This window comes from Danio aesculapii, chromosome 10 (genome assembly GCF_903798145.1).
Source record: "Danio aesculapii chromosome 10, fDanAes4.1, whole genome shotgun sequence".
NCBI classification, from domain to species: Eukaryota; Metazoa; Chordata; class Actinopteri; order Cypriniformes; family Danionidae; genus Danio; species Danio aesculapii.
Genome location: NC_079444.1, coordinates 11,558,042 through 11,571,498, shown reverse-complemented (window position 1 = coordinate 11,571,498; position 13,457 = coordinate 11,558,042). Strand labels below are relative to the sequence as shown.

The following is a 13,457-nucleotide window of genomic DNA, read 5'->3' as shown; positions in this document are numbered from 1 at the left end:
AATCAATTAAGATTTTTGAGCGCACTGTTAAATATTTGTTTGCATTTCAGCAATGAGCTTTCTTCATTTTGAACAATTTCACATACAAGACTTTGTCTCACATAATTTTGCTTCTGAAATAAAAATATATTGATTTTAGTATCTTTTGAATTACAAAACAAGATAAAATAAGAAAAAAGTCAGATAAACTGATGAAAAGGTACGATAAAAGTTATTTAAATATTCTACCTAATGTTATGCAGTTATGTTATTCAAGACTTTGATTGACAAAAGACAAAACAATAGATTGACAAAGTTGAATATTAAATCTATAAGCCTATTGACAAATTATTAATTTAATTCTCTCTATTTGGTCAAACAAATGTATTAGCATTCTGCTATTTTGATGTATTTCGCAAAAAAATACATATTATATTATTACATTATTAACATTAATATTACATTAATATTATTATTATATATTTATTTATTTTTTTATATATTTATTATCTGTTTTTTGTCCTGTCTCTGTAATCCTGTTGCACTGTAGAAGCTTTGTCATGAAAACAAGTTCCTCATATGTGTGAACATACCTGGCAATAAAGCTCTTTCTGATTCTGATACATTAATAGTCTGATTGTGATATTTTGGCCCATATAAATCAGCACTACAATGCTTTGGTTAAATGAACTATGTATGAGTGGAAATAAAACGTTAAAGTATATGCAGAAATCAGCAGAAACTGACAACAGAGGTAAACAGCCACTGGCGTAAACATCTGGAAACTAGTCCCGGTCAAATGCACAAATATGTAAATAATACGCCATTACACACATTCTCAACCTATTGACGGTCATACGTCATCGTCCTCATCATCACCGTATGTTTTCGCTGCAGCTGGGAAATCCTACAGTGTGCGACGCGTCTATATGTGTCCCGAAAAATGTTGAGGAGAATCTGAACGTCTGTTCAGCCCTTTAACCGCATGACGACGCGAGACAAAATGATGACAGACGTGCTGTGGGTGCGGATGGGTATTAAAGCAATGCAGAAGCCAGCATCATCCTCATCCTCCACCTCATCATCATCATCATCAGGCGAGGGTTACCGCAGAGACCTGATTTGTTGCTCAAGCCCGGAAATATAAGAGCACATTGGATGTACGGCACTGTTGGTACTCGTGTGCGTGAATCGGCTCTTTCGAGCACTTAAGATTCAGAACTTTGATTCAGTGATTCTTATACGCCATCACGCGGTGGCAGCATTACATCCTGTTGATGTTTTGAACTCAAAAATCCTTCATTTACATTAAGTAATGAGTAATAATATAACGTTTATTTTCTCAGATGAAGATATTTCAGGACAATTTAACTCTGTTGATAAAATTGTCCTACAATCAAGTAGCCTATACCAAACGTGTAAAGATAGCATAATTGAGCACACCCCATTTTGAACATGAATTATTTTGATCAATTTCTCAGTGATAGAGGCAATGTATTTTGGTGGATTTAAACAAAACAGATATATTAAACCTATATATTTATTAAAATAATATTTTAGTCACCAAACATATTTAGAAATTGAAGGTAATACAAATAATTCAAGCAAAATATTGCAAAAAAAGCAACCTACAAAATTTCAACAAAATTTTTCAATTATTTTACTTCTCTTGATTTTTCCTCTTTTTTTTTACAATTGTATGTAATATTTTTCTATAACATATAAATTTGGATGTACTAGTTTTTGGACCGTTCTCATAAGTTAGTTTGTTAGATAAGCTCCAGATATGGCTTCAGTACTGACTAAAAATTAAAATAAGACCAAAATGGATTTTATGACAGAAAGAATCAAATGACACAATGAAATTAAATATAATGCACTAATATTACATTAATCACTTAAAGATTTTGGTTGCATCTATAGAAATAATACATTTAAATTTTTCAGCAAAGTTTGCACACATATATAATTAAGTTTTAGAAACACAGGAGCTAAAGTCTGAACTCTCAGATTGGGGAAATTTTCTGTGCACCACCTGCACATTGTCAATCGATTTACTGAATTAATACTAACAGATTGGTTAAACAAAAGCATAGCTTGCAATCTATTAACTACCTCGGTGCTTATATAAATTTCCATGAGGAGAAAATTAAAGAGATTTCACTTCAGCAGGGTTTCTGCACGTCTCACCTTAAATTTAAGGCTTTTAAAGACATTTTTAAGACCATTATGAATGGAATTTTAGACTTACACAGGGCTAAATGCTAAGGATTTTTTCCCCGAACATCCCAATTAGAAAAGACTTTCATTTGCCATATCAAAAAATAATTAAAATTAAACACATTCAATAATACAATAATAACAACAATAAAGTTTGAACATTAATATTGTGTAATTTCCAAATGTTTCCATTTACAAACCCTATAACCCTTACCAAGAATAGAACAAAACATAGCTGTCAATTACTTCAGTCTACAATAATAATTTAATAATAAAAATATAGGTCAGGTCAGTATCCTCAGAAGTAAATAAATGGAGAACATTTAAGCAAATGTTAACTAAAAGCAATTTTTAAAAAAAATAGTTAAAAGCTTTATCGAGATGAATTGCTGGCGATTGTATCGGTGTTAATGGCCAGAGTGGGTAGCTATACATGAACAAAGAAAAATTAAGACCTGATAAAAAAAAGATGTAGCCTACACATTTCACATTTCAGTACATTTACTGACGCCTAAAATTGAGTTTTTAGAGAATTAAGACATTTTAAGACCCTGCAGACACCCTGTTCAGAAACCCAAAAGTTAGCCTATTTTCTGGTAATTGGGAGTTTAACATGTTTAGAAATGTTTCTCAGCTCAAGAGTTCAGGTTTCAGGTCGATTTGTGAAAGAATCCATTCGCTGTATTGACTCGGTTGAAAAGATCCGACTCAAAAGAATGATTCGCTTACGAATCGGACATCACTACAGCACTGCAGTACACTGAGCTTCACTCTACTGTTATAATCACAAGACACGTTGTATGAAATTCAATTCGTACAGTCAGGCAAACAATTATATTATGCGTTTATACGATCTGCGATATTTGCTATGTGTGTTTCATACCGAAAAGAACAGTGCGCTTGTATGACATCCTATTTCCCTTTAGCTGGATTATGAGCAATTACATGCTACACATGACACCGCATCCATCGGCAAACATAAGCAGAACACAATGTATATTGACGTTATAGTAAAATCAGTAAATTCATCAGTAAAATCAGTAAATTCATGAAAAAGCAGCTGACAGCTCGCTATCATGACGATTAATGATACAGGAGATTCCGGAAATGACTAATGGCTAAAATATTTGAAATGTTGGTGTCTGTGGTCCGGGAAATACCTCGATTTTGGTCTTCGCTGTCACAATAACGTGTGTATTATGGCAGAGGGGGAACCTGTTCCGTACGATCCCACCTTGATCGGCTTAAGCGAAACCTCCACCGTTTACCTGCGCTGATACACACGCGCCGGTGTGTAACGGCCACACGCCCGCCTTTTACCTATTTTCCGCGGCTCCTTTGGTAGACTTTGCTCCCGTTTATTTCATTTTTTCACTCTTATCTGTTATCGCTTCATTGTGGGGATGGCTTGTGGCGCTGGTAATTCCAATGACCTTATAATTTTCTTACTTGCGCCCGCCTCCTCGCTATTCGCCGGTGCTGTGTGTACACATTGATTGACAGCTCTTTAAACCAATCGTGTTCTCAGAGCGCAGCCTTTTCGCTGTGGAAAGGCGGGGCTTAAAGTCCTGTCAAGGAAATGTGGCCCAGCCAGCGAATCATCACGACAGTTTCCACCCGGTAGTTGCAAAGCAGCTCTGCGGGACCATGAGGCATGATGGAGGAGAACGAGAGCTATTGTCAGATATCTGTCCATCTGCAGGCCATTGTACTACCAAAAACAGCTGTTTGTGAAAATTAAAACAACGTAATGTACGTGATAATACTAATGTGCAAGGAGACAGGGTTTTACTGAAATACATGGCAAAATGACACGAGGCTGTTAATATAATTAAAATACACGAATTGCAAACATTGCTTTTTTTGTTTAAAGTGCGTATTTTTATTCCTGTGAAATTATTTTGACTATACTCCTGATTGTATTTAGCAGTCGATACAAATTAATTCACAGAAACAAAGTGTATAATCGTTTATCTAAATGTAGCTGCTAAAACAACTTACCTTTGTAGCTGACGTCACAAATCCCTATTATTTTTCAGCCCCCCTCCTAATGGTTTGCATTTTAATGTTAACATACTTTGCCTAACAAATTACTTTTCACTGCGTTTCATTGTACTGGTCACAACATTCATGTTTTCAGAATGGTCAATGAAAATCATGTGAGATGATAGTAACAAAAATGGCTTTCATGTGGTATAACCACTTCACTGTGGATATCATGTTAGACAGCACCAGTGTTGGAAAGAGTACTGAAAAATCGTACTCAAGTTAAAGTACTATCATTTGCCCAAAAAAGTAATGCACGTAGAGTAAAAGTATCTGCTGTAAATATTACTCAACGTATGAGTAAAAAGTAGCCCTTTTAGAAGTATTACACTGTGAAAAGCTGATGTTTTTACATGCAATTTATGCATGTGTGTGTGTAAACATAACATTTTGTAGCGTATTGAGATATTAAGACTTTTTGACGATTTCAGTCATCGTACAGTAAACATCCGCCATCATCAGTGACATTCAGTCTAAACAGTCATTGCGTGTAAAGATTTTGGACATCATCTTCCTGGACACTTTCCAAACATATCTTCAAATTGTTCATAATGATGCAAAATTATTATTATTTGACAGGATGGGAATCACAGGATTGATTTTTTTTTCTTTTGCCTATCCCCATAGACAAGAAAAAAATTAATTACTCAGGTTGAAAGAAAGTAGTGGAGTAAAAGTAGCGAAACAGCACTAAAAATGTACTCAAGGGAAAGTAAAAGTACACATTTTTAAAACTACTTAGAAAATTACAAGTCCTGAGAAAAAATACTCAATTACAGTAATTTGATATTTGTGATTTGTTACTTTACACCACTGGACAGCACAAATCAGTTTACAACTGTATAGTGATACGTACATTATCTGCTATCAGCAAAGCAGATTTTTTATCTTTGCAATCCAAAAATACTGAGACACAGCCCATAATTTATCTATCATAACTAGCATATAGTGTACTTAGTTCACCTTTAGCACAGCTGGGAGTTATTGTAACATAACACATTAAGCAACCTCACAAATACTGCTTAACTTTATTTCATTAACTTTCAAATAAATGCATTTCTTAGTATAACAAAAAACAATAAAAATAACAATAAAGCAGAATTCATGACACAGTACTTCCCTAAAGGAACAGTTCACCCATAAACGAACCCGTCGCCAAATCTGACTTCCTTTTTTTTTTTTTTTTGTAGAGCCCAAAATGAGACGTTTTGAAAAATGTTCATGTTGCTCTTTTCCATACAACATGAGCATCTTCAAAGCTACATGACGTCTCATTTTGGATTTAACTGAGAAAGGAAGCAAATCCAAATAAAAGGCAAGGAATTCATGACAGGCATTGAATTTTTAAATAAACTGTTCCTCTAATTTAGCAGATTTGGATGCCAACACAATGGCCGTAGGCACCTTTTCATGCACAATAATCTCTCGTGCACGATAACACGTCGCCTTTGGCATGAACACAATATGAGGAAAACGGTGTGCAGAGAAAAACGTTGAAGCAATTCTTCTCACAGCGTTAACAAAGGCCTTTCCATTTCTTTGAAGGTTTGTATGTATAATGAAATCAGAGTTATTTTACAGCCCGAAACTTCTTAATTAGGCTCATTCTGCCCAATAGCATGAAGAAAACACTGGTGTGTTCTGTATAAATACAAAGATATAACACTAACAGTATTATGAGGCCTTTCCAATCCCAGTCAGTCGTCCAACTCGAGGCCAAAGTGACTGTACAAGTCTCGTGTGGTCACTCCACGCATCCCGGCTGTAGGAGACACAGAGAGACAGTTGTCTTTATCAATGGTCACATGGGGAAAAATGACCCCCTCCGGCCCTCAGAGCAGCTGAAGTCACTGTGAGGCCGGAGACTCTCAGCATGCTGGGAGTCTAAAAGGGTCCATTATCTTACAGAATGCAGCGGTAATACCAGAGGATGCCATTATCATAATCTTGACACTGGTGAGAAATGCAGAGCGAGCATACGGAGGCTGTAACCCACTTAGATGAGTGGGATGGCAGAAGTGTGTAGGCCACAAGTGTTTATGGAGAGGAGGTTACTGTGGTATGAGATATATTTTATGTCTGGTAGCAGACTGACATAAAATGTTTTTCATTTATTATTAAAGGCATCACGTCTTACCTAGTCTGCCCAGTAGAGTTTGTCCGATGTCTTTGATGTCATTGTATTCATGCAGCAGGTCGATGTGCTGATCCAGCTCTTGTACAACAAATCCTCTACAAACACAACCACACAGCAATGCTAACTTTAATCTGCTTTAAACTGCTATCATAAAGGTCCCATGAAATTAAAGTAAAGCTTTTAGATGTTAGTATCACTATTGTTAGCTTTTAGGATATCTATAAAGCTAGTGTGCTCCAAAACAATGACAAAATTTGCATTTAGAAGATATAAAACTGATATCAACATGTAAAGCTTCTGCCTAAATGGATCAACAGTTTTTTAACGTCACCTCATACTTCCTTTTCTCATCAAATCATGACCAATCAAAAGCTCTCTAGTGTTCAAAAAACTTTATGGGACCTTTAATGTTCCCATAACCCGGAAGCTGCGATCGTTTTTTTTTTCTTCGCATTGTGACGCAGTTCCTAGAGAAACGGAATATTAAAAGAGTAAACAGTGGGCGTGGCTTGTTTTTTCTACTGCTGGCTTGTTGGATGTAGTAAAGTAGGCATTTCATTCAGAAAGATCAGGAAAAGAGTTGTTCCAACCTAACAAACTCCTCTTCTCACCATTTCTGTTTGCTGTCAAAACTGACAGCGCGGTTAAATATGTTAGCCATGCCAAATTCCTAAGATATACGTAATAGACCCTTTTCACACTTCCGGATTTTTCAGTAGCGGACGTCATCATAGTTTGGAAAACCCTAGAGTGCAGTGAATAGGAGAGTACAATTTTTTTTACAATCTTATTTGTTCAAATAATAAAAGAAAAACGCCATGATGATGTTATAAAGACTTTCAGAATAAGTAAAAAAATTGTGTGAGTTTTTGATACACCTATTTTTTGGATGTTTAAGTGGCAGTAGCTGTTGACGTTTGCCATTTTAAGAATCTCAAGGACCACGGTTTCAGAAAAAAACAACAAAAAAACATTTTTATTGGTATACTGAAAATAAAAATAAAATTCAGAAATATCAGATGGCCTGGGAGAGTAAATTAACTGCACATTTTCAGTTTGTTTCCTATCAAAGTCAGAGTGAAAGGGAAGTTGCTGCAGATGTTTATTTCAGTATGATGAGGTATTATCAACTGAAATGGAATATTGAGTGGGGGGCGGGGTTTTCTTTAAAACTCCTCCTCACATCTTTCACTTGTAGAAAAAATAATGTTGAGGAAGCAAATGGTCAGATTTTGATTAAAGATGACCAAAACAGACAATTTTTACTACGTTGATTATCTTGCAGGGATTAATTGTTCAGATTAAGACTGACAATGTGCGCTAGCAAAATCAACATTGTAAATTGGATTTCGTGTTTTAAAGGTCCAGTGAAGTACTGTGAAATATGCGTTTTTATATTTATGTTTCACGTAATCTCACACGAAACACTAAGAGAGGGTGGGACATAGTGTAGCTCCTCCCCTTTTTAAAAAAAACAGCCAATAAGGTTTTGTTTTATCACTGCTCTGCCAGTGAGAGTGAAGCTGCGGTCACACTGGGCTTTTCTCCCCATAGACTTCCATTCATACGCACGCGAATGCGTCAGACCAGAAACGCAAGGTCATGCGTCAAGTTTCGCAGGTCACTGCAGTGCAAAGTTCAGGCTTGGTGAACTCTGACCTGCGAAATCGCATCACTTAACTGCGTGAGACCAATTGAGGATCAAAACACGACCTCTCTGGACAGAAATTTAAAACATGGAGCAATTGCTCACTTTTTAAAATGTCTAATCCTTTTGTTTAATCCCACCCCTTTTCGCAGCGCCGTACGACAGAATTTCGCACGCACAAACTCTAGTGTGACCTCAGCTTGATTGAGACCAAATGAAAAGCAAATGAGAAGCACCTTGAAGGGGGCGGGACATGTTAGATACTAGAAAGTATTTAATTGGTCAAGATTTGATGTGAAACTGAAGTATGAGGTGACAAAACCATTGATCCATTTAAGGCGGAAGTTACAAACTACAAGCTTTACATGTTGATATCAGTTTTATATCTTCTAAACGCAAAAATTTGTCACTGTTTTGAAACACACTAGCTTATAGATATCCTAAAAGCTAACAATAGTGATACTAACATCTAAAGACTTTATTTTAATTTTATGGGAACACAACAACAGTGAACCCAACAATATATCTAGCATATAGAATTGCTTAATATCTCTTCAATTTTAAGTTGCTTTGTACATCTGCTAAATGACCAAATGTACATGTATTCTTTTTCCACCTACTCTTTTTCCAGCGAGGCAATCTCTGAATCCAGACAATTCAATGTTGTCTTGAGCTCTTTCACTTCTTCCTCAAGACAAACAGGAGATTTCGCCATACTAGGCTTCAGTACCTATCATTACAAATCAAACACAATTAATTCCCATATGCATATCAACCATAATTCTCATCAGTTTTTCATACTCATCAAATACTGTTTTTTAATAGTTGTAGACACCGTATCATAAACTACTAATCTGTCAATTTCACAATATCAATATATTAATTCCCTGAAGATATTTGACTCAATGAATAAACTTTACATACTGGAGATTTAAAACCTGAGTTGACACTCCTAGAGTTACATCTGGATTCTGGAGGTCTGTAGGAAATAAACAAACGTTACTAATCATGCTTTTACTAAACAGACTAGTATTGAATGTTTGTTTTTCTATTGATTTAAACGGGGGAATACAGAGTTATACACAAAACAGTATACAAGGGATTTAACAACAGAAATTAAAGTTAACTCAAGCATAGTAATCATGTACATTAAGTATTTTTAGATGTCTTAAGAGCTTTAGGATTACTCTGTATTGAAGTCAGGGAGTCATAAAAAATTAGATCAATGAAAAAGAGTTTACAGTTTGATACAGTTCATTTCCCATAACCCAGGGTTACAATCCTTAAATGAAACCATTTTATCGGTTATATTGATAAATTATGGCATACTTCACAAAGTAATAAGGAAACTTGGAACCAAAACAGTTACTTGTATTAAACAGGGTTTCTGCAAGTTTCACCATTATGAATGAAATTTTAGACTTATACAGGGCTAAACCCTAATGATTATTTCTAATGGCCTGATTGGGAAAATGGATTTTTTGATTTTGCTTGCTTTAATGTGTCAAAACAAAAAAAGTTGTATACACTATTTTCAACATAATATTACTTTCTTTTTTTAAATGACAGGTTTAACATTGTTAAAAGTATGAGGGTTCATACACATTTGTACTACTTAAATTCCATGACTTTTCCATGCTTTTTCCAAGACTTTCAAGTGCATTTTCATGTTCTAATGTTTCATGTAATGTCTATGCATAGATGGTTAAAAATACACATTCAAATTTATTACAGCATATCATAAAACATGCAACAATCGATTTAGTTTGAATATATTATTATATCTATGTAAATTTTACTTAAAATGCTTACACCACACTAATGATGTAAGAGCATGTTTTAGAAAAGTAAAGACAACTACCCTATATTCATGTATACAGATATTTGTTAAACTAATTTCAATGACTTTTCCAAAATTTTTCCAGGCCAGGAAAATGCCATGTAAAAATTCCATGACTGTTTCAGGTTTTCCACGACCGTGTGAACCCTTAAGTATATTGAGGAGGCAATTATATAAATAATCAAAAATATATATTTGTTGGCTTTTGGTCCAAATTGATTGAGTATAACTTTTATTCAAAGTAATGCATTTCTGTTATAAAACCTTATGACTATTTAAAGACTCGCCCTTACTTCTGTAAATAGTTTTTGTATGAATGGAAGAGAACTTAAAGCGATATATTGCTCTGTTATTATCACGAGGAACGGTGTAATTGTTTTTAGTTTTCTTTCCCTGATTTTATTAAGATGGATTGATGGTGAGTGGGTGGATGTCAGGTAGCTATACTTGGACAGAGGAAAATAAAGACCTGTTTAAATCTATTTAAGACATACAACCAATGGCTGCACACAACACAATATTTCAGCGAATTTAAGACTTTTTAAGGCAAAAATTATTGAAATTTAAGCGATTTTAAAACTTTTTAATACCCCGCGGATACCCTGACTAAATGTTGCAGAGTTTGTTTACCTTCTTTTTAAAGACACGCCCCCTTGCCGTGGCGTAACTTTGACGTGCGCATCATCGCCAACGGGTTTGGTGTTCATTTCTAGTTCTGCTGTCTCGTTCATTTCTTTCTTCTGAAAATAAAGTTAAACATGAGAACATATGATTTACATGACCTCTAAGCTCTTAATAAGGCGCTCTTGAGCTGTGAACCGTCCCGCTTAGTTTCTGATGAATAAATTCCCGCCTTGCTGCGTGAAGTAGCGTCATCATACGTACTCATTCTGATTAGTTCGTACTGGTGTGAGCCTTTTGATTGGTGCATTGATGCACTTCCGGTGCACTGCTTTAGCTCTTTTACGCGCAGTTTGGTTTGGTCAAAGAGCTTAGAATGGTGCATAGATATTTACATATGCATATATGTGTATGTATCTACGAGAATGGTGATTCTATGCTATGTGGTTGGGTAAAGTCTAGCTGTGATAGAGCCGCGGAAACTCCACGAGGGATACTCAAATCAATAAAGCATAACTTTTGCGACACTGTACAATAACAATTAATATTTTTACATTTCGGTGAGGTTTAGGGTTGGGGTGGAGGCAGACGTTAATAAATTACAATCTATTATAATAAATAATATGAATAACACTCGGTACAATTATTGTTTTTTTTTTACATTGCAATGATGATTAAGTAAATTAAGCTATTTAGAGGTATGAGAAATAGCGCTATTAACGGATCTTATGATGCAAATCAATAAACAAACCCCACATCAAACGACGGCCAGTAGCGCAATCACAAAGCAGTTTTATATTTAATCGGTAGATGGCGGCATTTTATAAGTTATGGCGAAACATTAACCATTATCATGAGAAGACTGTGTTATTAGAGCGTTTATTATTATTAGGGGTTAGAGATTATATAACAACAACAACAACAATAAATAAAATGACCAGAAAACTGCTTTCATGTGAAACATATTTATTAAAAAACATATATTAAAAAAATCTACATATTATAAATATTAATTTATAACTGAATTATTAGCTCCCTGTTTATTTTTCCCCCAATTTCAGTTTAACGGAGATATTTTTTCAACACAATTCTAAACATAATAGTTTTAATAACTCATTTCTAATAACTGATTTATTTTATCTTTGCCATGATGACAGTAAGCAAAATTTGAGAAGATATTTTTCAAGACACTTCTATACAGCTTATAGTGATATATATATATATATTAACACTGTGTAATGTTTACCTTACATTGTTAAAATGTCATAAAACAAAATCTGTATAATGTTCATATTCTGAGTCCATTTGAATTGTTGTTTTATAAAACAGTCGATCTCTATTTCAAATACACTTTATTATATCTGATCACAACAAAATAAATGTATTCAAAATCATAAGTGAATGTGAAAAAATTATCCAATGTTTTAAATTTTGCCAAGTTTTTTCATGTTATTTCTTAACTGTTTGATTAATAAAAAGTAGGATTTTTTTGAAAATTGAAATTATTTATGAACCATAGAAAGTAAAAAAAATATATGACTCAAAATATATTTTCAGATCTGACGAGTAAATGTATTTAATATACCATGGAATACAAGCAAATGTTAATATGGGGAATTGATGATCAGTGTGGAATGACCAGAAAACAGTTTTTGTTCGTAAACATAATTGTTCAGAACAATAAAAATGGTATCATTCAAACAAAACATCAAAACAATGTCAATGCTATTCTGAAAAGTTTTCAAACTGAAGTGAATAGATTTTTAAAATATCTATTTAAATCTGTATATCTATTTTACAAAATGACAAGATTTACAAAAAATTCAGTCCAAAAACTGTGATGTAGTGATGTGACATAACTTCACAGATAACGTTACAAATAGTTTTTTTGGTCTTTTTAATGTGCTCACCTAACCCCATCCCTAACCCTACCCCTCACAGGGACATCACTAGCTCCATTGAGTGCACTGTGTCTGACATTGCATCACTGAGATATGCAGTCTCAGCTTGCATCATCTAAGCTGCATCCAGATACTATTGCATCAAGGCTGCATCCAGATACTATTGACATGAATATGAAATGTGTAGCTTTAAAACTAGGGATGCCCAGATAGGATATTTTGGAGTCTGATACAGATCTGAGCAAAAGTTATTTTTCTGATTCTGATACCGATAACAATAATAATCAACTGTGTACAGTCCTACACAGTAATAGCTAATTATTATTATTATTATTAATTTAATTTATAAAATACAAATTCTTACTGGGTTGCAGCCGGAAGGCCATCCGCTGTGTAAAACATATGCTGGAATAGTTGGCGGTTCATTCCGCTGTGGCGATCCCTGATAAATAAGGGACTAAGCTGAAGGAAAATGAATGAATCAATAAATATGAATTCGTTAAAGAGCATTTGGTTTCTTTATTGTCCAAGATGTTTTTTAACCCAAACTAACCAATGGGTTAGTGCTAGCATATCCGGCGTTTTGTACATATTCGGTCTAATTATTTGTACAGATTACATTTAGTGTTTTTTTATAAGTCCGAGGCTCAGACACACTCTCCCAATTCAAACTAGATTAAAGACCTATCTTTTTAGTAAAGCATACACTCAGTGCATCACATAACGGTATGATACGTGAATGTGCTCCATGCAGGTTTTTGCATCTGCTTTATATATAATAATAACAGCAGCGACGCTAATTATTCTCTTTATTCTCCATTCCCACCTGAGGATATTCATCTTGAGGCCCCCAGAGTCTATGCAGCACCACTGATGCAATCCAAGACCAGCGACAAGATGATCCCAAGGTTTCCATAATCCTGGACCAGGCCGTATCCTGCGCAGCTACTGTGGTGGTCATGGAGGAGTGGAGAGCATGAGACTGATTCCTGTGAGTCTCACTGACGTCCAGCTTCTCCAGCCTCCGCCACCTAGACTGCAGCTCTGCACAAGATGTTTGGCCTA

General features: G+C 34.8%; 2 protein-coding genes across 2 annotated transcripts in view; both read right to left on the bottom strand.

Annotated features, from left to right (window-relative positions):
* The window catches only part of slc27a4 (solute carrier family 27 member 4), a 31,632-nt gene extending 27,989 nt beyond the window's left edge, over nt 1–3,643 (bottom strand). Inside the window, exon 1 of the mRNA XM_056466428.1 lies at nt 3,360–3,643. The gene's annotated coding sequence lies outside the window, so the exon portion shown is untranslated. The remainder of the gene's footprint in view (nt 1–3,359) is intronic.
* A 1,416-nt stretch (nt 3,644–5,059) lies between these two features.
* Nucleotides 5,060–10,759, bottom strand: swi5 (SWI5 homologous recombination repair protein). The gene is made up of 5 exons (XM_056467036.1): nt 10,501–10,759; nt 8,955–9,009; nt 8,651–8,760; nt 6,383–6,477; nt 5,060–6,007 (listed from the first exon to the last, which is right to left on the bottom strand). Exons 1-5 carry the CDS (start codon nt 10,599–10,601, stop codon nt 5,943–5,945), a joined length of 426 nt encoding a protein of 141 aa, XP_056323011.1. The 5' UTR covers nt 10,602–10,759; the 3' UTR covers nt 5,060–5,942.
* Between the last annotated feature and the right edge of the window lie 2,698 nt (nt 10,760–13,457).

What these genes read in the sequence shown, in the direction of transcription:
- swi5 (XM_056467036.1), bottom strand. Translation starts at nt 10,601, where the DNA reads ATGAACGAGACAGCAGAACTAGAAATGAACACCAAACCCGTTGGCGAT. An exon ending in GGCGTGTCTTTAAAAAGAAG is followed by an intron (nt 9,010 to 10,500) that starts GTAAACAAACTC and finishes TATTTCCTACAG; the next exon opens with ACCTCCAGAATCCAGATGTA. An exon ending in ATTGCCTCGCTGGAAAAAGA is followed by an intron (nt 6,478 to 8,650) that starts GTAGGTGGAAAA and finishes TTGTGTTTGTAG; the next exon opens with AGGATTTGTTGTACAAGAGC.